The sequence below is a fragment of the Ranitomeya variabilis genome, chromosome 1 (assembly GCF_051348905.1).
Source record: "Ranitomeya variabilis isolate aRanVar5 chromosome 1, aRanVar5.hap1, whole genome shotgun sequence".
NCBI lineage: Eukaryota > Metazoa > Chordata > Amphibia > Anura > Dendrobatidae > Ranitomeya > Ranitomeya variabilis.
Window position 1 is genome coordinate 796,801,129 of NC_135232.1, and position 23,266 is coordinate 796,824,394.

Below are 23,266 nucleotides of genomic sequence, written 5' to 3' on the forward strand. Positions count from 1 at the left end.
GATTACGCAGAGCCTGAAGCAATATAGGAAGTTTGGTTAGCTATAGACTGCATCATAGATTGCGACCTCTGAGTGACCCATTCCGGCGTGGCATTTGACACCGAGGCATAGGCTTCTTGGGGCTCTGACGCAGTAGTCTGGATGCAGTCCTGGTAGCGCGTTACGTGCTGCCACTGGGGAGAGCGGTCCAGCAGGCTTTACAGAATGCATAATAGCAGTCCTGCCTGGTTCTCTTGGACCTTGAGCCCGGCATAGTGCACAGAGTGCAGAAGGGCTGCTATGCAAAGGACCTTACAGGGGTAGAGAAACCAGATCTGAACCGGACACCCCGGATTTAAAGGCAGGATAGCGGTGAGGCTGTAAGCGGGAGGGGGGCCCTGTGAGGGGTCCCCCTGAGGCAGTATAGAGCTGGTGCTGCCGCAGAGACAGGGGCGCAGGGAGCCCTGTGTCTGTATTGTGCCATGCCTGCCTGCACTCCCCCCGGCCCCAACATGAGCCCGCAGCTGGGCTGGGGTCCCTGGATGCAGGCGCAGTGTGCTGGCCCATTGCCGGGAGCTGTAGAATGCTGCCTGTACAGGCCCCTACCTGAGGCGTCTCAACCTAATGCCCCCAGAGGGGGATTAGAGAAGGTGCTGTTGTCACATTCAGGGGCCTTTATCCTCGCCTCGACCTCAACCCAGAAACCAAAAGGAATTGGGGAAGGAGTTTCTCGACTTCGAACCAGCACCCGAGGGACTGGGGAAGGAGCAACATGGGGAATAACCATCTCTACTTCAACCGAGCACCCCGTAATAGGGGGCCGAGGAAGGAGCCATGCCGGGAGTCTCACAGGAGACCCACTTTTCTTCATCTGTAATCCGTCAGAAAAAAACGGAGTAAAAAATCTGTGCCTCCTATGCGACACTAAGCAAAAACTGGAGAAGGCTGACGCCGTCCAGGGGTGTCTACTGCAGAGGAGGAGCCACGGTTAATCTTTTTCAGATTATGCATAGTGTCGCCTCCTAGTGGACAGCAGCATAACACCCATGGTCCTGTGTCCCCCAATGAGGCAACAGAGTAAAGAAGATTATGTGGCAATGCTGAAGCAACATCTCAAGATATAAGCCAGGAAGTTAAAGCTTGGGCAGAAACAGAGATTTTTGTGTACTCACCGTAAAATCCTCTTCTCTGAGCCAATCATTGGGGGACACAGGACCATGGGTGTTATGCTGCTGCCACTAGGAGGACACTAAGTAATACAGAAAGAATAGCTCTTCCCCTGCAGTATACACCCTCCTGCTGGCTCCAAGTGAACCAGTTCGGTAACAAAGCAGTAGGAGCTTAACATTTAACCAGGATGAACTATGTCAAAACCAAGCTAACAGACAACAAAAGCAGTTAGGCTAACAGGGTGGGTGCTGTGTCCCCCAATGATTGGCTCAGAGAAAAGGATTTTACGGTGAGTACACAAAAATCCCTGTTTCTCCTACGCCTCATTGGGGGACACAGGACCATGGGATGTCCTAAAGCAGTCCCTGAGTGGGGCACAATGAACTGTAATTGCTCCTTGTACCCACAGGTTACAGATGCGGCATAGCCGCATGCGAAATTCGTCTGCCGACGGTCGCATCTGCCGAGGCCTGAGAATGAATATGGTAATGTTTTGTAAACATATGCAGACTGGACCAGGTTGCAGCTCTGCAAACTTGTGCTGCTAAAGCTTGGTGCCGGCTGGCCCAAGACGCACCCACTGACCGAGTGGAATGAGCCTTAATTCATGCTGGGACAGGATGACCTCTGACTCGGTAGGACTCCTGAATAGCTGAACGAATCCATTTGGCTATTGTCGCCTTGGAAGTGGGAAACCCCTTCCTTGGCCCTTCCGGGAGCACAAACAGGGCATCCGCCAGCTCTGAGACTCGTCTAATGGACGTGACCGCAACCAGGAAGGCAACCGTCTATGAAAGAAAGGACAGGAAAACCTCCTGTAGAGGTTCGAAAGGAGCTTCTTGCAAGACTCCGAGGACCAGATTAAGGACCCATGGTTCCAACGGCATCTTATAGGGCGGCACCTTATGGGAAACTCCCTGAATGAACGTCTTCACTTGTAATCTGTTGGCAATCTTGCGTTGGAACAGAACAGACAGGGCTGAAATCTGCCCCTTGAGAGAACTAAGGGCGAGACCCAAGTCCAAACCCGTTTGTAAAAATTCGAGGATGGAAGGAATGGAAAATTCAAGAGGAGAACGTCCCCGGTCGTTGCACCAGGAAAAGAAGGTTTTTCAAGTGCGATGATAAATGCGCATAGACGTAGGCTCTCTCGCGCTGATCATGGTAGAGATGACTTCCGGAGAGAAACCTGCCTGGGTTAGAACCCAGGACTCAACGGCCATGCCGTCAAACACAGGGCCTTGGAGTTCTGGTGGTAAATGGGGCCCTGTGATAGCAGGTTTGCGCGATTCGGTAATCGCCAGGGAACATCAGCGACTAGTTGAACTAGTTCCGCGTACCACGCCCGGCGCAGCCAATCTGGCGCAATCAGGATTACCGGTACTCCCTTTGCTCTGATCTTCTTGATGACTCTCGGCAGTAAGGGGAGCGGGGGAAAATATGTTCGGAAGCCGAAAATGATACCACGGGAGTACGAGTGCATCTGCCCCGATGGCTGCTGGATAGTGGGACCGAGCTATGAAGTCAGGAACCTTGGAATTTTGCCGTGAGGCCATCAGATCCATGTCCGGAGTTCCCCAACGACAGCAGATCTGGTGGAAGATCTCTGGATGGAGAGACCACTCCCCGGAGTCAAGGCCTTGACGACTGAGGAAATCTGCCTCCCAATTGTCCACTCCCGGGATGTGAACCGCAGAAATCATTGAGTGGTTTTCCTCGGCCCAACGGAGAATGTAGCCTACCTCGTTCATGGCTGCGGGTTCCCCCTTGTCGGTTGATGTATGCCACTGCAGTGGCATTGTCGGACTGAATCCTGATGGGACAACCTGCCAGGAAGGGATGGAATTGGAGAAGAGCTAACGTGATTGCCCGAATTTCTAAGATGTTGATCGGAAGGCATGATTCCTGAAGTGACCAGCGGCCCTGAGCAATGTGATGTAAGAACACCGCTCCCCAGCCTAGAAGACTGGCATCTGTCACAACTAGCCAATGTACTGGAAGAAAATATTTCCCTTGATTCAGGGAGGACTTTAATGTCCACCACCTGAGAGACTGTCTGATTCGCTGGGGAAGGAAGAACCGAAGGTCGAGGGAGAACGGGTTCCTGTCCCAAACAGCCAGGAGTGCATGCTGTAAGGGACGGAGGTGTAATTGGGCAAATAGAACCGCCTCCAAGGCTGCTACCATCCTGCTGAGGACTCTCATACTGAAGCGCAGAGAGTGAGTGCGAGGTTGAGAGAGCTTCTGAGCCTCCCGCTGTAAGGCGGAGATCTTTTCTGGGGGAAGAAGCACCAACCCCTGGCACGAGTCCAGTATCATTCCTAGAAAGGAAATTCGCTGAGCCGGTACTGGGGAAGATTTTTTGAAGTTTATCTTCCAACCTAGGCGAGAAAGAGAATCTATTGTGATGTTCACCGCCTCCTTGCAGGCGCGGAAAGAGGGGCCTTTGATGGAGATATCGTCTTGATACGGTAGCACCACCACGCCTTGGGTGTGAAGGATGGCCACGACGGCAGCCATGACCTTGGTAAATACCCTGGGAGCGGTGGCGAGGCCGAAGGGCAAAGCAACGAATTGGAAGTGTTGTTCCTGAACTGCGAAGTGAAGGAACCTCTGGTGAGAAGGGAAAATTGGAATGTGGAGGTACGCGTCCTGGATGTCTATAGACGCCAGGAACTCGCCTTTTTCCATGGAGGCGATGACAGAACGAAGCTATTCCATTTGGAACAGTCGTACCCTGACGAACTTGTTCAGCAGTTTTAGGTCCAGTATGGGTCGTACTGTACCGTCCTTCATAGGAACAATGATCAGGTTTGAATAAAAACCTTGAAACCTTTCGCTTTGAGGGACTGGGATAATAACCCAGTCTTCTTTTAGAGAGCTTATGGCTTGAAAACTCTGATGCCTTTGTCCTGGGAGGAGAAGACATGAAAAAACAATTTGGTGGAAGAGAGAAGAATTCTATCTTGTATCCGGAGGACACCAGGTCGCGGACCCATTCGTTGTGAACGACCGAGAGCCACGCGTCGGTGAAAAAGCAGGCGGCCGCCTACTTTGAGGGTGTCCTCCGGATACCACCGGGAGTCATTGTGTGGGAGATCTGCTCAGTCTGGACCCCCTGGTACCTGACTGCCTATGCCTGCCTCTCCATGAAGGGGAAGGTTTGTAAGAGGTCTGGGGACCTCTACCCCTACGTTGTGCCCGGCCGGGTCCGGAAGATGTGGAAGTAGAGGACCAATTTGAGTTGGAACAAAAAAAATAAAAAAAAATAAAAAATAATCAGGACCGAGCCTGCTGTTGCTGGTTCTGAAAGGGCTGAAAGAGTTTCTGTTGTGGGAGAAATTTACTCTTCCCTCCAGTGGCGTCGGAAATTAATTGATCGAGTCTTTCGCCAAAAAGGCGACCGCTCTGATATGGTAAGGAAGTAAATGACTTTTTGGAAGCAGAATCCGCACGCCAGTCCCTGAGCCATAAGGACCTCCGAATGAAGATGGCATTTGCTGCTGCTTGAGAAGCGCAGTCAGTGGCATCTAGAGACGCGGTCACTAGAAAATCCCCAGCTCTGGCTGAGTAGCAAGATCTGCTACCTCTGGGGGAAGATTGGTATCCAGAACAGCTGAAGACAAGACCTCAACCCAATGGGTCATAGCCTGAGCCACCCACGTAGTGACAAAAGATGGAAAGAGTGCGGCTGCTGAGGCTTCAAAAGCTGAACGAGCCATATTGTCGATCTGACGATCGGTGGGGTCTTTAATCGAGGCGCCCTCCGAAGAGGATAAAATAGATTTAGTAGCTAGGCGCGATACTGGAGGATCTACCAGAGGAGACTGACCAATCTTTTCTTAGATCAGGAGCAAAGAGATATTTTGACTCCATGGGCTTTTGCTCTGTGAAGCGTTTATCTTGACGGATCCTATGAGATTCAACAATTTCCTTAAATTGGGGATGATTGGCGAACACTCTGAGCCCGCTCGGTCCTCTTAAAGGACACAGCATGATCCGTTTTAGATAAAGGTTTCTCATCTAGCTTCAGGGCCTTGTTTACTGACTCAATAAGAGAGTCGAGAGTCTCCTAATCGTGTTGAAATTCCTGATCTAGGGACGTGTCAGAATTGTCCTCTGAGCCAGGTTCTCTACTAGCCCCAAGGGAGGGGGAGCGAGAAATGGAACTCTCAGAACCCGATTCCCGGTGATGGACTGGGGACAAGGCATGAAGCCTTTTCCTGGAAGAGCAAGAGCTCCTTGGTAAGGTACGACCCCTAGTGTACAAGGGGTTATGATTATCGGACGCGTTATCCGTAAAGGTGCCCTGGTTAGAGGAAGGGTCTCGGAACGAGTCCAATGCTTTGTCCAGGGATGCCATAGACCGGGTAAGGGAGGTATCCCACTCAGGGGGACTAGGCTCACTGGGTTCGGTATCAGTAACAGGTGGTTCCTGAGCAGTCACCGGTTCACAAGCTGAGCATAACACAGTATTGTGATCCCAGGGAAGAGATACCTTACAAGCGGTACAAGCAGCAAAAAACACAGTGTGGGTTTTCCCAGACTTTTTGTTAGGCTTTGATTGAGACATAGTGTAGCCTTGACGAGAGCGCTTACTAGCAGGGGAAGGGTTAAGCTATGTTTCTGCAGCTTACCCAGGTCCTGTGTCTCGAGTCCCCAGGGGAGGTCCGCAATGAGTCCACAGAAATCACTAATCCCTGAAGCTGTGATTCAAAAACGCTGGAGCAGCGCTGCAGCATCAGCCCTGTGGGTGTCCAAAGATGGCCACCAAGAACAGGAAGAAAAAGCGCTTCTCGCAGAACAAGAAGCGCCAGAGAGAGTGGGCGGTGGTAACCGCCGGTGGGCGGAGCCAACGTTCCGGCCTGGATGAGAGAAAAGCCGGGGGCTAAATTTTAAGCTTGCGGTTGCAGCCTGCAGCGCCACGGCCGCTATTTGTGGACCCGACCTATTCACCCGGGCTTTAAAGTATATGCGGACCTCCCTTATCCCAGGGACCAGGACCCCCCCAGCGCCTCAGGTGTACTCACCGTAGATGCGGTGAGCCGGTGCTCAGTCCACCGTCGCCATAGTCAGGGAGGGGGTAGAGAGCTTCTGCCGCCTTCCATCATCCACTATAACAGGGGTGATGCAGTGGGGGGGCTGCACGGACGCAATAAACATCATGTCCGGCTATGCACCTGGCTCCAGGAGAGGTAAATGGAGGGCTACTACATGTGGTCGTCTGCTATAGAGGGGGGAGATCGGAACGCGAAGGAAACGTCGCCCGTAAGGTGAGCTCAGGGATGGCATCCAACGGTGCAGGAAAGGGTATGGGGAGGAACGCTCCGCGTTCTCACCTGTTGATGGTTCGGGGGAGATCGAAACCTAGAAAGGATCTGTCGCCCCATTCGCTCTGTTAAGGGAAAAATAGAATAAAAATATAAACGGTGGGGTCTGAAAGCAGACCCAAGTGCCTCCTACAGACACTAAGCAAGAACTGGTTCACTTGGAGCCAGCAGGAGGGTGTATACTGCAGGGGAGGAGCTATTCTTTCTGTATTACTTAGTGTCCTCCCAGTGGCAGCAGCATAACACCCATGGTCCTGTGTCCCCCCCAATGAGGCGTAGGAGAAATGGGTTTTCCAAATGAACAATGACTCGAAGCATATTGCGAAAATGGTAACAAAGTGGCTTAAGGATAACAAAGTCAATGTTTTGGAGTGGCCATCACAAAGCCCTGATCTCAATCCTATTGAAAATTTATAGGCAAAGCTGAAAAAGCAGGTGCGAGCAAGGCCGACCTACAAACCTGGATCAGTTACACCAGTTTTGTCAGCAGGAATAGGCCCAAATTCCGACCAACTATTGTGAGAAGCTTGTGGAAGGAGATCCCAAATGTTTGGCCCAAGTCATTCAGTTTAATGGTACCAAATACTAATGAAATGTATGCAAACTTTTGACTTTGTAGTAAGTAATAAAAATGCCTTAAGACATGCTCTCTCTCTCATTATTGTGGCATTTGGCAAATATTAATAATTATGGTAATTAGTAATTGACCTAAAACTGGAAAGGTTTATTCTGATTTCATGTCAGATATTGAGAAAAACATGCACGTGAGTCTTTTTATATAGTGTATGTAAACTTCTGGTTTCAATTGTAATATTTAAGCTATTTCAAGCATACTCCAAAAATCCTGTGAAATTATGCAAGGATTATATTCAGGGTAGGTCTTATTTTCTAGGAAACATGGTAGTTGTTGGGAAGAAATTGCACATGGCTTTGACTGCAGCAAAAGTATTGCCTAGTGTGCTTATTTTTAAGTCCACATCCCAGTTCATTATTTGGTCAGTTTGTTTTTTATATCAGTATTTGCAAGACAAAATCAGGAGAGGAACAATGCGAGAAAAAAGGAGATTTTTGTGTACTCACCGTAAAATCTCTTTCTCTTAGCCTCTAATTGGGGGACACAGGACCATGGGTGTTATGCTGCTGTCCACTAGGAGGCGACACTATGCATAATCTGAAAAAGATTAACCGTGGCTCCTCCTCTGCAGTAGACACCCCTGGACGGCATCAGCCTTCTCCAGTTTTGTGCAAAAGCAGTAGGAGGAACGTAACATGAATAACATAATTATGCCTGTAAGAAGGCAACTATGTAACATGAATAACATAATTATGCCTGTAAGAAGGCAACTATGTACGAGCTGAAGAAAACAATATGAGAACTCAACAGTTACAACGGCCCGGAAAGGGCAACAGGGTGGGAGCTGTGTCCCCCAATTAGAGGCTAAGAGAAAAAGATTTTACGGTGAGGACACAAAAATCTCCTTTACTCTGTCGCCTCATTGGGGGACACAGGACCATGGGACGTCCCAAAGCAGTCCCTGGGTGGGAAGCAATGGACGAATATTGTGCAGACAGGCCCCTATACGTAGGGCACCGCCGCCTGCAGGACACATCTACCCAGGCTCGCGTCCGCTGAGGACTGGGTATGAACCCTGTAGTGTTTAGTAAACGTGTGTAAGCTAGTCCAAGTGGCCGCCTTACACACTTGTTGTGCCGAAGCCTGGTGCCGAATGGCCCAGGAGGCCCCTACCGCCCGTGTAGAGTGTGCCGTAATACCGGCTGGAAGAGGAGAATTCTTAAGGCGGTAGGCCTCTTGTATGGTGGATTTGATCCACCTGGCAAGGGTAGCTTTGGAAGCTGGCAGACCCTTGTGGCCGCCTTCCGGAAGGAGGAAAAGAGAATCAGACCTCCGGAAGGACGCAGTCCTAGACACGTATATACGCAATGCCCTGACAAGGTCAAGCGCATGCAGAGCCTTCTCCACTCTATGAACCGGAACCGGACAAAGGGATGGTAGTGAAATTTCCTCATTGAGCTGGAAGTTGGACACAACCTTCGGAAGGAAGGATGGGACCGTACGAAGAACTACCTTGTCCTGGTGAAAAGCCAGGAAGGGCCGTCTGCAGGAGAGTGCTGTCAGTTCAGACACCCTGCGTAGCGAGGTGATTGCCACCAGGAAAAAAACCCACCTTCTGGGAAAGAAGGCAGAGCGGGACCTCCTTAAGGGGTTCGAAGGGTGGTTCCTGCATTGCTGCCAGGACCAGGTTGAGGTCCCACGTCTCTAGTGGTCGTCTGTAGGGGGGAACCAATCGGGAAACCCACTGAAGGAAAGTCCTTACTTGCGGCTTGGTAGCAATGCGCCTTTGAAAAAGCACTGAGAGGGCTGACACCTGGCTCTTAAGCGAGCCCAATGACAGCCTGGCCTCCAGACCCGATTGGAGAAAACCAAGTACTTTGGGTAGGGAATAAGGGAGTGGGATCTGGCCACGAGATTCGCACCAGGTAAAGAAAGCTTTCCAGGTACGGTAATAAATCTTGGCAGAGGCTGGCTTCCGTGCCCTGATCATGGTTCCAATGACGTCCGTCGAGAGCCCTGCCTGGGTTAGAACCCAGGTCTCAAGGGCCACGCCGTCAAATTGAGAGCCCCTGAGTTCTGGTGGTAGAACGGGCCTTGTGATAGAAGATCGTGGCGGTCTGGGAGACGCCAGGGGGCGTCTGCTGTGAGTTGTACGATGTCGGCGTACCATGTGCGTCTGGGCCAGTCCGGTGCAATTAGGATGGTTGGAACTCCCTCTTGCTTGATCTTCCTCACCACTCTGGATAACAGGGGGAGAGGTGGAAAAATGTACAGAGGCTGGAACTGGGTCCAGTCCTGAACCAGAGCGTCTGCTCCGAGCGACCGCGGATCATGTGTTCTGGCCATGAAGTTGGGGACTTTGGCATTGAAGTGGGATGCCATTAGGTCCACATCCGGGGTCCCCCAGCGGAGACAGATCTGGTGAAAAATTTCGGGATGGAGAGACCACTCTCCCGAGTCTATTCCTTGTCGGCTGAGGAAGTCTGCTTCCCAGTTGTCCACACCAGGAATGTGGACCGCCGAAAGAACCGACCCTGTGTCCTCCACCCAGTGGAGGATGTGTGACACTTCTCGCATCGCCTGGGTACTGCGGGTCCCCCCTTGGGGATTCACATATGCCACAGCCGTGGCATTGTCTGATTGTATTCTGATGTGAGAGGCTGCCAGTATGTGATGGAAGGCCGTCAATGCCAGAAGGATGGCACGAATTTCCAGGATGTTGATGGGCATGGTCGCTTCCACTGGGGACCACTTGCCCTGTGCCCTGTGGTGGAGGTGCACCGCACCCCAACCAGTCAGGCTCGCGTCGGTGGTCAGAACCTTCCATTGACCTGTGAGAAAGGATTTCCCCTTTGCTAGCGAGGTTGGCTTGAGCCACCAGTGCAGGGACCTCCTGGTTGACGACGTTAGCTGGAACTCCCTGTCGAGAGAAAAGGGATTCCTGTCCCAGGACTTGAGAATGGCTAGTTGGAGAGGTCTGAGGTGAAACTGGGCAAATGGGACTGCTTCTATTGCTGCTGCCATCTTGCCGAGGACCCTCATGGCAAACCGGAGAGATCGAGGGGGTTTGCGGAGGAGGGTGCGAACTGCTAGTCGGAGAGCCAGTGCCTTGTCCTTGGGAAGGAGCACTAGACCCCTGGAGGTGTTGAATAACATTCCCAGGAAGGTCAGGGACTGACTCGGGGTTGGTGATGACTTTTGTAGGTTGATTAACCAGCCCATGCGACTGAGAGTATCGGTTGTGATTGAGACGCTGAGCTCGCAGTTCTTGAAGGTGGGAGCCTTGATGAGTAGATCGTCCAGGTATGGAACGACTACTATGCCTCTGGAGTGCAGGACGTCCATGGTGGCTGCCATGACTTTGGTGAACACTCTGGGAGCCGTGGCGAGTCAGAAAGGGAGAGCCACGAATTGGTAGTGGTCCTGGCCTATTACGAACCTGAGAAACCTCTGATGGGCAGGTGCAATGGGTATATGCAGGTATGCGTCTTGTATGTCTATGGAGGCGAGATATTCTCCCTTCTCCATGGACGCAATGATGGACCGAAGGGACTCCATGCGGAAATGACGGACCCGTACATATTTGTTGAGCTGTTTTAGGTCTAGTATGGGCCGTACGCTGCCTCCTTTCTTGGGAACTACGAACAGATTGGAGTAGAACCCTCGAAAGCGGTCGGTCGTGGGTACCGGTACTATGACTCCTGCTTGAACAAGCGAGGAGACCGCTTGGTGGTAGGCACGAGCCTTGGCTGGCGGTTTTGGGGGGACAGAGAGGAAGAATCGGTCCGGTGGGTTGGAGGTGAAGTCTATTTTGTATCCGGAAGACACTAGTTCCCTGACCCACCTGTCTTCTGTAATAGGCAGCCAGACTTGATGAAAGAGCAAAAGTCGGCCGCCTACTGGTGTGGTGTCTACCGGAGTCCGTGAGTCATGATGAGGAGAAAGTCTGAGATTTTCCTCCTCTGGGCTTAGGCTGGCCTGCTTTTGACTGCCAGGTCTTGTCCGACCTTTGCGTCGATCGTGAGTTGTCCCTGCGAGGGGAACGGTTACGATTTTGTGCTGGACGCGAGACGGACCAGCCGGAGGAATTACGAAAGGATTGGAATCGAGTTTGGTTACGCTTCTTGTAAGTGCGTTTAGGTTTCAGTTGGGGAAGAGAAGTACTCTTACCCCCGGTGGCGTTGGATATCATAGTGTCCAACTGTTCACCGAAAAGTCTCCCACTGAAGTAGGGGAGGTGCGTGAGGGACTTCTTTGAGGCTGCGTCCGCTTTCCATTCCCGCAGCCAGAGGATACGCCGAATCGTGATGGCGTTTGATGCTATCCCCGCTACTCCCCTTGCTGAATCCAGAGCTGCATGGAGCATGTAATCTGCTACAACTGTTATTTGAACCGCTTGGTCTGACAGCTCAGGAGCGGATGCTTGGAGGCCAGCTTGTAAATTCTTTGCCCAGGCCAGAATGGCCTTGGCAGCCCAAACTGAGGCGAACGCGGGAGCCAGGGATGCCCCTGCGGCCTCGAAAATTGAACGAGCCATGCGTTCTACCTGCCGGTCTGCTGCGTCCCTGAGGGTTGAGCTATCTGGCAGTGAAAGGAGGGTCTGTGCTGCTAGCCTAGAGACTGGGGGGTCCACTTCAGGTGGATCTGTCCATTCCTTGGTGTCCTTCTGTGGGAAGGGGTACCTTGCCTCCAGATATTTGCGATTAGCAAATTTTTTCTCAGGCTGTGAGAGCTGCTTTTTAAGGATCGCCTTAAACCCTGGGTGGTTAGAGAAAACCTTAGGCGGCTTCAGAGGTCCTTCAAAGTAAATCTTATGTTCTGGGGCCTCTGGTGGTGGATCAGAAATGTCCAGCACCCGATGGATGGAAGAAATTATGTCCTCAACTAGCGCTGTATTGCTAGGAGGGATTGGGATCAGGGACCCCTCCGTTTCTCTGTCTGAGTCAGAGTCGCAGATGCCTTCCGAATCCTGTGTATCACTGAGGCGTCCCCTGCTGAGTGGGCCGGGGAGGAGGCCTTCTCTGGTCGGGGATTGCGGAGATCTGCATTGTCTGTCCCTGGAATGGGACGGTCTAGATGACCTGGAGCTACGGTGTCTCTCCCTAGAGGGGGATGACCGTGTGCTATGGGATGACGCAGATGGACTTGATCTATGGGTCCGCTTGCGTCCTGACCTAGACGTGGATGTGCCAGGGTCATCTTGTTCCTGAGTCAAGCTCTCCGTTTGCTGGGTAACGGTCATAGCCGGGGCATGACACTGCAGAGCCTGAAGCAATGTGGAGGTTAGGTTATCTATAGACTGCGTCATAGATTGCGATATCTGAGTAGCCCATTCCGGCGTGGCATTAGACACCGAGGCATTGGCAGGGGCTTCTTGGGGCTCTGACACATTAGTTTGTATACAGTTCTGACAATGCGGGTACGTGCTACTACTGGGGAGAGCGGTCCCGCAGGCTGTGCAGAATGCATAATAGCAGTTCTGCCTGGTTCTCTTGGACCTTGAGCCCGGCATAGTGCACAGAGTGCAGAAGTGCTGCCAGCAGAGGACCTTACAGGGGTAGAGAAATCTATAGGGGAGCCTTATAGGTAATATGGATTCACAGCCGAGTAAAACAACCCAGCTGTGATCTTACCCCACCAGTGTGCCCCTAGGTCCAGCGCCGAAGATCCACAGTCCTGTGCCCCCCGGAGACTGGCTGCCTGGTCCTGCAGACCGGGAGATGCAGGGTTAATCTGCAGCCGAAAATGGCTGCTGAGACAGAGAGGGAAGGAGGAGAAGGGGGCGGAGAGCTGGAAAAAGGCGGCAAGGCTGTGTAAAAACGCGCCCTTTCTGTCTCGATCCACCCCCTTTATGACACTGTAGAGTGTCAAATTTGTCATCCGGGGGGCGGAGAGGAGGCGGCAGCTTCAGCTAGGCCGAAGCCGGGGCCTAAATTAGATGCCTGAGGCCCAGAAGGGCTCCAGGCCGGCGCGAATGTCCGGGAGGGGGGGGGGTCGGATCTGAACCGGACCCCTCCAGATTTAAAGGCAGGATGGCGGTGGGGTTATAAGTGGAAGGGGGAGCCCGGTAGGGGTCTCCCTGAGGCAGTATAGAGCTGGTGCTGCCGCAGAGACAGGGGCACAGGGAGCCCTGTGTTTGTATGTGCCATGCCTGCCTGCACTCCCCCCGGCCCCAACAGGAGCCCGCAGCTGGGCTGGGGTCCCTGGATGCAGGCGCAGTGTGCTGGCCCATTGCTGGGAGCTGTAGAATGCTGCCTGTACAGGCCCTACCTGAGGTGTCTCAACCTAATACCCCCAGAGGGGGATAGGGAGGGTGCTGTTGTCACCTTCAGGGGCCTTTATCCTCGCCTCGACCTCAACCCAGAAACCAAAAGGAATTGGGGAAGGAGGAGGGGGGTCTCGACTTCGAACCAGCACCCGAGGGACTGGGGAAGGAGCAACATGGGGAATAGCCATCTCTACTTCAACTGGGCACCCCATAATAGGGGGCCGAGGAAGGAGCCATGCCGGGAGTCTCACAGGAGACCCTCTTTTCTTCATCTGTAATCCCGTGGAAAAAACGGAGTAAAAATCTTTAGGTGTGCCTCCTATGCGACACTAAGCAAAAACAGGAGAAGGCTGATGCCGTCCAGGGGTGTATACTGCAGAGGAGGAGCCACAGTTAATCTTTTTCAGATTATGCATAGTGTCGCCTCCTAGTGGACAGCAGCATAACACCCATGGTCCTGTGTCCCCCAATGAGGCGACAGAGTAAATAGAATATAAACACATCACCACTTCTGCATTTGGCTTACAAATACTATAGAAAATACTGACCAAATACTGAACATGTGACCTTGGCTTTAGAGAAAGTCTAGAAGGCAACAGTTCTAATTTTGGCATGGCATATGACCACAAATGATAAGACCTACAGATCTCCTTGGTTTGGTGAAGGCCTCAGAAGAAAGTGTTTGATTTTACATTTGTTTCAATAGAACAATATGAATATATTTAAGATAATATGTTCAAGTGATCCAAAATCCTATTTTATGTTCTGGACTAAACAACGGGATCAAGGGAATTTTGGCATCTTGGACAACTTTTTTTTTGTTGCTATTTTTCATCTTGTTATTTTGGAACAGATAACTTTTTATTCTCACATCAATAAAGAGGTTCCTGGTTTTTCGGTAGGACAAATAGTTTTTATAGCCACCATTTTTGGGGTACATATACAGTGGGTACGGAAAGTATTCAGACTCCTTTAAATTTTTCACTTTTTCATTGCAGCCATTTGGTATATTCAAAAAAGTTCATTTTTTTTCCTCGTTATCGTACACTCTGCACCCCATCTTGACTGAAAAAAAAAAAAAAAAAACAAATGTAGAAATTTTTGCAAATTCAATAAAAAGAAAAAAAATGCAATATCACATGGTCATAAGTATTCAGACCCTTTGCTCAGACACTCATATTTAAGTCACATGCTGTCCATTTCCTTGTGATCCTCCTTGAGATGGTTCTACTCCTTCATTGGAGTCCAGTTGTGTTTAATTAAACTGATAAGACTTGATTTGGAAAGGCACACACCTGTCTATATAAGACCTCACAACTCACAGTGCATGTCAGACCAAATGAGAATCATGAGGTCAAAAGAACTGGCCAAGGAGCTCAGAGATAATTGTGGCAAAGCACAGATCTGGCCACGGTTACAACAGAATTTCTGCAGTACTCAAGGTTCCTAAGATCACAGTGGCCTCCATAATCATTAAATGGAAGAAGTTTGGGACCACCAGAAGTCTTCCTAGACCTGGCCGTCCAGCCAAACTGAGCAATCGTGGGAGAAGAGCCTTGGTGAGAGAGGTAAAGAAGAACCCCAAGATCACTGTGGCCGAACTCCAGAGATGCAGTAGGGAGATGGGAGAAAGTTCCACAAAGTCAACTATCACTTCAGCCCTCCACCAGTCGGGCCTTTATGGCAGAGTGGCAGGACAGAAGCCTCTCCACAGTGCAAGACAAATGAAAGCCTGCATAGAGTTTGCTAAAAAAAACCAAAAAAAACACCACATCGAAGGATTCCCAGACTATGAGAACTAAGATTCTCTGGTATGATGAGACGAAGATAGACCTTTTTGGTGATAATTCTAAGCGGTATGTGTGGAGAAAACCAGGCACTGCTCATCACCTGCTCAATACAAACCCAACAGAGAAACATGGTGGTGGCAGCATCATGCCATGGGGGAGTTTTTCAGCTGCAGGGAGAGGATGACTGGTTATCATTGAAGGAAACATGAATGCGGACAAGTACAGAGATATCCTGGATGAAAACCTCTTCAAGAGTGCTCTGGACCTCAGACTTGGCTGAAGGTTCACCTTCCAACAAGACAATGACCCTTAGCACATAGCTAAAATAACATAACAAAGCAGTGGCTTCAGAACAACTCTGTGTGACCATTCTTGACTGGCCCAGCCAGAGCCCTGACCTAAACCCAATTGAGCATCTCTGGAGAGACCTGAAAATGGCTGTCCACCAATGTTCACCATCCAACCTGACGGAACTGGAGAGGATCTTAAAGGAAAAAATGGCAGAGAATCCCCAAATCCAGGTGTGAAAAACTTGTTGCATCATTCCCAAGACTCATGGCTGTACTAGCTCAAAAGGGTGCTTCTACTCAATACTGAGCAAAGGACCTGAATACTTATGACCATATTATATTTCAGTTTTTCTTTTTTAATAAATTTGCAAAAATGTCTACATTTTCTTTTTCAGTCAAGATGGGGTGCAGAGTGTACATTAATGAGAAAAAAAATGAACTTTTTTGAATTAACCAAATGGCTGCAATGAAACAAAGAGTGAAAAATTTAAAGGAGTCTAAATACTTTCCGTACCCACTTTTTACTTACGTTGTAAAGTATGTATATTACATATTGAGACACTACAGAAGTGACAAACCGTAAGTGTTTTAGGTGTTTAAATAACAAAATAAGAAAACACAAAGAAACACACATCCTTGCCTGCTTCTTACTGGAATACACAGAGTGTTAAGCACAGTGGCAGTGCCCATCATCGCTTATAAGTTACCCAAGGTGTTTAAACTATTAGGTGAGGGAGGTTGATATTTTTGGTTATACTTTATTTTCTTACCTATCACTACTAGAACTTTCAGGAGACGCAGGTTTAGGCTTTATTTTTTGTGGCTTAGTACCTTTTCCTGCTGTAAAACAATACAAAAAAGATAATTACGTTACAATTGCTCATGAATCTGGCAGCTAGCTTTGCTTCTCAGTTCGGTTTACTAACATGCCCTGGGGGTCCGCACGACCTTCTTAACAGGTTTCTCTGAAGCAGATGTTGAGGATGAGGAAGAGGAGGAGGATGATGAGCGTTTTCTAACATCACTTTCAGAGTCAGACTTTGCATCAGAATCTGTTTTTATCTGGGAAGTAAAAAAAAAAAAAAATAGCCATATTTGTAGACTCTGTAGACAAATTAATACCAAGGCTGCGTCACAGTGAAAAATTGGTACTTCTGACCTTGGATTCTCTTTTAGGGACTGTTGTCTTCTGCTTGGCACGGGGTTGATTTTTTTCTGGGGTAAAATCCTGGGAAAATAAAAATATTTATTATTACAAAATAATGAATGTGTGAGGGTGTACAGTTAGGGTGCTCAATTCACCATAGATGTATGATACAGGAGAGTCCCACATCTAAGGTCAAGAACTGCAGTAGGTTCCAGCTGGTGGGATGTGCCATATCCAGGTAGAGAAGGATTAGGAGGTGGCTGAGGCTCTACCCACAAGGGGTATGAAACCACCAAGCACAAATACCTCCCTCTCACAGACATAAGTTCCCTACACAATGCGGATGACGTTGCCGCTCTATATAACACTACAATAGATGTAGCTTTGGAATCTCTTGCCCCTCTCACACATACCAAAGCTCGCAAAATCAACAGACAGCCCTGGCACACCAACCTGACCAAAGAACTGAGGAGAGCTTCAAGGGCTGCTGAGCGGAGATGGAAAAGATCCCACTCCAACGAGCACTTCATCGCATTCAAACAGTCCCTCACTACTTTCAAGACCACACTCGCCACAGCAAAACAAACCTACTTCTCATCTCTCATATCCTCCCTGTCTCACAACCCTAAACAGTTATTCAACACCTTCAACTCTCTCCTCCGTCCCCCAGCACCTCCTCCCTCCCCACTCATCTCAACTGAAGTTTTTGCCTCATTTTTCATGCAGAAGATTGAGAACATCAGAGACAGTTTTAGTCGACAACCGCCAGAGCCCTTTCTCCCAACTACCCAGCTCTCCACCATTACAGAAGATCGACTCTGCACTCTACTCTCAAGATCGCATCTCACCACCTGTGCACTTGACCCGATCCCTTCCCACTTCATCCCAACCCTAACCTATCTCTCCAACCCATCACTAACAACTGGTGTTTTCCCCTCAAGCTTTAAACATGCCTCAATCACACCTACCCTCAAAAAGCCCTCTCTTGACCCATCCTCTGTATCGAGCTATCGCCCTATATCCCTTCTCCCCATGCCTCAAAACTACTGGGACAATACGTCCATCTTGAACTGTACTCCCATCTATCTTCCTGCTCCCTCTTCGACCGCTTACAATCAGGCTTCCGGTCACACCACTCCACCGAAACTGCCCTAACTAAGGTCACCAATGACCTATTAACCGCCAAGAGGAAGTGACACTACTCTATCCTCCTCCTGGACCTGTCCTCTGCCTTTGACACAGTGGACTATTCCCTGTTGCTGCGGACCCTCTCATCCCTTGGCATCACAGACTTAGCCTTATCCTGGATCTCGTCATACCTAACTGACCGGACATTCAGCAACTCCCACTCACACACCACCTCCTCACTTTGCCACCTATCTGTCGTAGTCCCGCAAGGCTCAGTTCTAGGGCCCCTGCTCTTCTCCATTTACACTTTTGGCCTGGGACAGCTCATAGAATCTCAAGGTTTTCAGTATCATCTCTATGCTGACAATACACAGATCTACATCTCTGGACCAGATATCACCACCCTACTAACCAGAATCCCTCAATGTCTATCCGCTATTTCATCCTTCTTCTCCGCTAGATTTCTAAAACTTAATATGGACAAAACAGAATTCATCGTCTTTCCCCATCTCACGCGATCCCCCCAACGCACCTATCCATTACAGTAAACGGCTGCCCACTCTCCCCAGTCCCACAAGCTCGCTGTCTCGGGGTAATCCTTGACACTGATCTCTCCTTCAAACCGCATATCCAAGCCCTTTCCACTTCCTACCGCCTTCAACTAAAAAATATTTCACGGATCCGTACATTCCTAAACCAAGAATCTGCAAAAACCATAGTCCATGCCCTCATCATCTCCCGCCTCGACTACTGTAACCTCCTGATCTGTGGCCTCCCCTCGAACACTCTCGCACCCCTCCAATCTATTCTAAACTCAGCTGCCCGACTAATCCATCTGTCCCCCTGCTATTCCCCGGCCTCTACCCTCTGTCAATCCCTTCACTGGCTCCCCATTACCCAGAGACTCCAGTACAAAAGCCTAACCATGACATACAAAGCCATCCACAACCTGTCTCCTCCATACATCTGTGACCTCATCTCCCGGTACTTTCCTGCATGCAACCTCCGATCCTCACAAGATCTCCTTCTCTACTCCCCTCTTATCTCCTCTTCCCACAATCGCATACAAGATTTCTCTTGCGCATCACCCCTACTCTGGAACTCTCTACCACAACATATCAGACTCTCACCTACCATCGGAACCTTCAAAAAGAACCTGAAGACCTACCTCTTCCGGCAAGCTTACAACCTGCAGTAACCACCGATCGACCAAACCACTGCATGATCACCTCTATCCTCACCTACTGTATCCTCACCTATCCCTTGTAGACTGAGCCCTCGCGGGCAGGGTCCTCTCTTCTTATGTACCAGTTGTGACTTGTATTGTTCAAGATTATTGTACTTTTTATTATGTATACCCCTCCTCACATGTAAAGCGCCATGGAATAAATGGCGCTATAATAAATAATAATAATAATAATAATAATAATAATAATGTGAGACATCGCAACCTACTGCTTTTACATCAAAAGGAAATACAATGGTGTCATTTTACTACAATCATATGGTAACTTTATTATGCTTAAAGATGCCAATATGTGGGGGCATGGCCAACCACAGTAGACGTGCGGGAATCTGCTCCTCAATCTTTCCACTATAATCTGCTGCCATCTGGACCCCTGGAACTGCTTATTCTCTTTATAGCTCCATAGCAAGTTTTCCATTACCCAGCTACGACGGTCAGCGAAGATCTTTAGTGTTGCAAACTGACTGGCATAGCTGAGCCACAAGCTAGATTTCCGGCCATACTGGAACTCAAACAACCTCTGGCTACCTCTCCAGGCAGTTCCAGTAGCCCCAAGTTATCATCATGAACTGCTGTAGACCAGAATATCAGGAAAAGATTGGCGTCCCTGAACCAGAAGTCTAGACATTACGGCCTAGTCAACATCCCGACACGATCACCGAGACTTGTTCATATTTGAAACACAGACTGCAGACAATGCCTCCCAAGTGTGTAAAAATAGCTTTTGATTTCAGCCATAGGAAACACACTGAGTTTTCAACGTTTATGATATAAGGAACACATCAAAGCCGAGACATACAATCACTATCTACATTCACCACTAGGTTTTGCATTCTCTAGAAGAGACAAAAAACGTAAGTTGTCATGTTATCGGAAACCCACTTTCAAATATCAAAATGTTTTAATGTGCATAAAAGACTTATCTGTAGGGTTTGCGGCATGTAAGAGTGCCAAATATTTAGATTACAGACTATAGCATTAACCATATTGTTTCAATTGTTGTCTTATACTTAATTGTAAAGTGCTGCGGAATATGTTGGCGCTATATAAATAAAAATTATTATTATTATTATTATTTATCTCTATCAGTTACTCAACAAATCTCATCAATTTACTTTTTTTTGTTCTTCTAGTCTGTATTTGACTTATTTTATGTTAACTTCTTTAATCATAAAAATACAATGCTTTCTATCAGTGTCAAGTAATACCAGTATTTAACGCTGCAACATAGCAAATAAAGCATTATGTTACATGGCAAATCTCATAATGCCACCTTCCACTCCTTTACAGGTCATCAAACTCCCATAGGGTCTGACCATGCCCCAACACAATCCACATTGGCTTTTCTGAAACAACCATAAAACTTACGGCAGTTGGGCAATATTGCAGGACCATCTAAGTCAGAAAGACAGACTACAATCCAAAACTTCTCTGATGATCATTAACACCACATTACATCAGATCCGGTGAAATGAGAGGTGGGGGCACTCTTGTTTCCCACATAAAAAAGGAGCAATTTGCAGAGCTTAAAAAAACTGTTGGACACGAGAACACTTAAAAAGAAAATCTTTCAGATAAACCAAGGAGAAATTTCTATTTAATTTCTAATAACAGACTATATATTTTTTGGCAAATTCCAAATTGAATGATCTCTTAGCATTAGAGAGAAAAACTTAAAACACATGATTATGAAAGCGCAAGCAAAAGCGAAAAATAACTTTATACCAAAGGTTAGTCTCACCATACACCTTACTTAGTAGCAGAAAATTATCCCCTGCTCCCTAGAACATGTTAATGGAGTGGTGGTTGATCATGCACATCTCTGCCCCATACATGGTTAATGAGTGCCGCAGACCAGCTTAACTCTGCGCTTGACTATCCGATACGGACATTTAGACTATTAATTTGACAGAGTCCACACTAAAAGGCCAGGGGATGACCTTTTCCGCATTTTCTACGGAGCCCATCAGAGTTGTTACATGTATTGGTCACGGAACACCGAACTAATGAACTGCCACAAAGTAACACAATCAACGATATTGCCATTAAGTCAATGTCCTATAAACTGTCAGAATACGCAGATTATTTGCTTTTATATGTTACATCACCGATAAACTCTGAAAAGTGTGGCTGGGATGGAGGTTAAAGAACTTCTGTCTTTTTAAAGTCAAATGCACAAGTTCAAAATGCTAAATAAAAAAATAAAAAAAACTTCTAGCCTTTACTGTGTTAATTTTTATTCACATTTAAGTGCTCCCCCAACCACATAAGATATGACCGTACACTGCATATAGATCAATAAAATATATGCAAATACACATTTACACCTTTAATTTAAGTGATTGTTCTCTTTGAGTAAATTAATGTCCCTGGGTGCAGGTTATTATAAAGAAATAAACCATACTGTACTTCTCTTCCTCAGGACCACTGGTGAGTCTCTGGCGATGTTCCCAGTATCTGGCATTGGCTGCGGTTTCCTGCGTCATGTGGACAGCCAATCAGCGATTCTGAAGGGGGTGTTCTAGCTACCCTGGCAGAGCTGCTGAGCACAGTGATTGGCTGTTCACATGACACCGGCGCCGCAGCCAACACCAGACACTGGGAGCATTGGCAAAGATTAGCCAGAGGATTAAGGGGAAAAGGAGTACAGCGGGTTATTTCTTTATAAAAGCTAGCAGCCAGGAGCATTCATTTAACGAATGGGAGCAACCCCTTTTAAAGCAAGTTGAAAAAAATTCTGAAGCTTCGCAATCACGATGAGCTTTTGGTGCCTTTTTGACGCTGCGTTTTTGATCTTAAAGTTCCAGAAAAGTGGATGGGAATCATAGAAATCTCCTGCCCACTTGGCTTTGATTTTACTCCGTGTCAACTGACCTGCGGTGCGTGTTTCAAATTCGCAACATGTCAATTTCTCTTGCAGGTATGCTGAGTTTTGTGTGGATTTTTTCCCATAGATTTGCATTAGATATAGAAAATCAGCAAGAAAAAAAAAAAGCACATGTGTTTTTGCAGAGGAAATGCATCAAAAACATACGTAATCCGCACCTAAATGTATCAAAGTTTTGACAAAGCAAAAAAACAGGAAGAATTCAATACAAAAACAGCTTTAAAGCATGACACACCAAAAAGACAAAAAAAACACCACGCAATAAAAATGCATGTTAAAAAAAGTAATGAAAAAAATGCAAGTAACTTAATTAAAATAGATGCAGAAATTCTACAGCAAAACTGAGATCGCAGCCTTATGGTAGGAATCCTTTTACATAATCGTAATTTGGTAGGATGGTGGCTACTACGATGGACAATCTCCCAGGAATACTATTTTTCTTCCCAGCAAACCATCCCACTCTCAATCCAACTTAAGTTCTATTCCAAATTGAATTCACCTTAGATCTTTATTTAAGTCTCACAGGCTTTGATTGAGCATCCATTAGTTACAACCTCCAATCTAAACGAAGGCGCTAGCCTTCAGGACTTTAAAAAGCATCATCAAGCCGCCATTTGCACCTGCGTCTAAGATTTCAGATCACAAACTAAATAATATGTTTTTCCAAAATCCCAGCTTTTTTTACTATGCATCCCATTGCCCTAGCATGGCTGCGCCTCTCTCAGACCTAGATTAGCCGATATGCTATATCTTACTAGTACACCTCTGGTGTGGTGGGACTGCTTCTTTTCTAACACAGGGCTAAGCTCTATCCTGGAGTCTTTCACCCCATTTGTATCTGGTGGGCCTGTCCTCCAATTAATGAATCTTGGAAGTCAGTCTTTGTTCTTTATAACCTTGTCCGTTCCAATTCTGTGCACATCCACTCCAAAGATTGCTCCACTCACCAATACCTAGATATTTAAAACATGCCAAAATCCAAAATGGGCCTTCCAAAACACTTTAGTACTGCAGCCCATTGCCTAATTCCCCAACACTCTCTCTAAAATTGAGTTTATGGAATATTTAGGAGTTCAAGGCAGAAGACCATGGTTCTTATGATCAGTTTTCCAATACATTCTGACTTTATGACCTGGTGCTGACTTCTCCTCCTTGGCGATGTACGTACGGTTAGGCAAACGTTTCCAAAACAAGCCTGTCTCATCCACGTTGAACACTTGTTGAGCACAGTAACCACCCTCCTCAATTATCTCAGCCAATGCTTTAGGAAACTCAGTTGCTGCTTTCTCATCAGCACTAGCAGCTTCACCTTGCACTTTAATGTTATGGAAATTGGCTCGATCCTTAAACCTCATAAACCAACCCCTACTTGCCACAAATTCTTCACTTTCACTTCCTTCCCCCTTTTCAACGCCTCAAACAGTCGCCTAGCCTTCTCCTGAATAACCATAAGGCTC

The 23,266-nt window shown here is 48.0% G+C and overlaps 1 protein-coding gene across 2 annotated transcripts in view; it reads right to left on the reverse strand.

Moving 5' to 3' along the window:
* HDGFL2 (HDGF like 2) overlaps positions 1-23,266 on the reverse strand; it is a 112,351-nt gene that overhangs the window by 39,120 nt on the left and 49,965 nt on the right. For both annotated transcript variants that reach the window (XM_077273557.1, XM_077273550.1), the window contains exons 6-8: positions 16,561-16,629; positions 16,328-16,463; positions 16,172-16,241 (exon numbers count right to left, since the gene is read on the reverse strand). In XM_077273557.1, the coding sequence (XP_077129672.1) occupies positions 16,172-16,241; positions 16,328-16,463; positions 16,561-16,629 (275 nt within the window). The remainder of the gene's footprint in view (positions 1-16,171; positions 16,242-16,327; positions 16,464-16,560; positions 16,630-23,266) is intronic.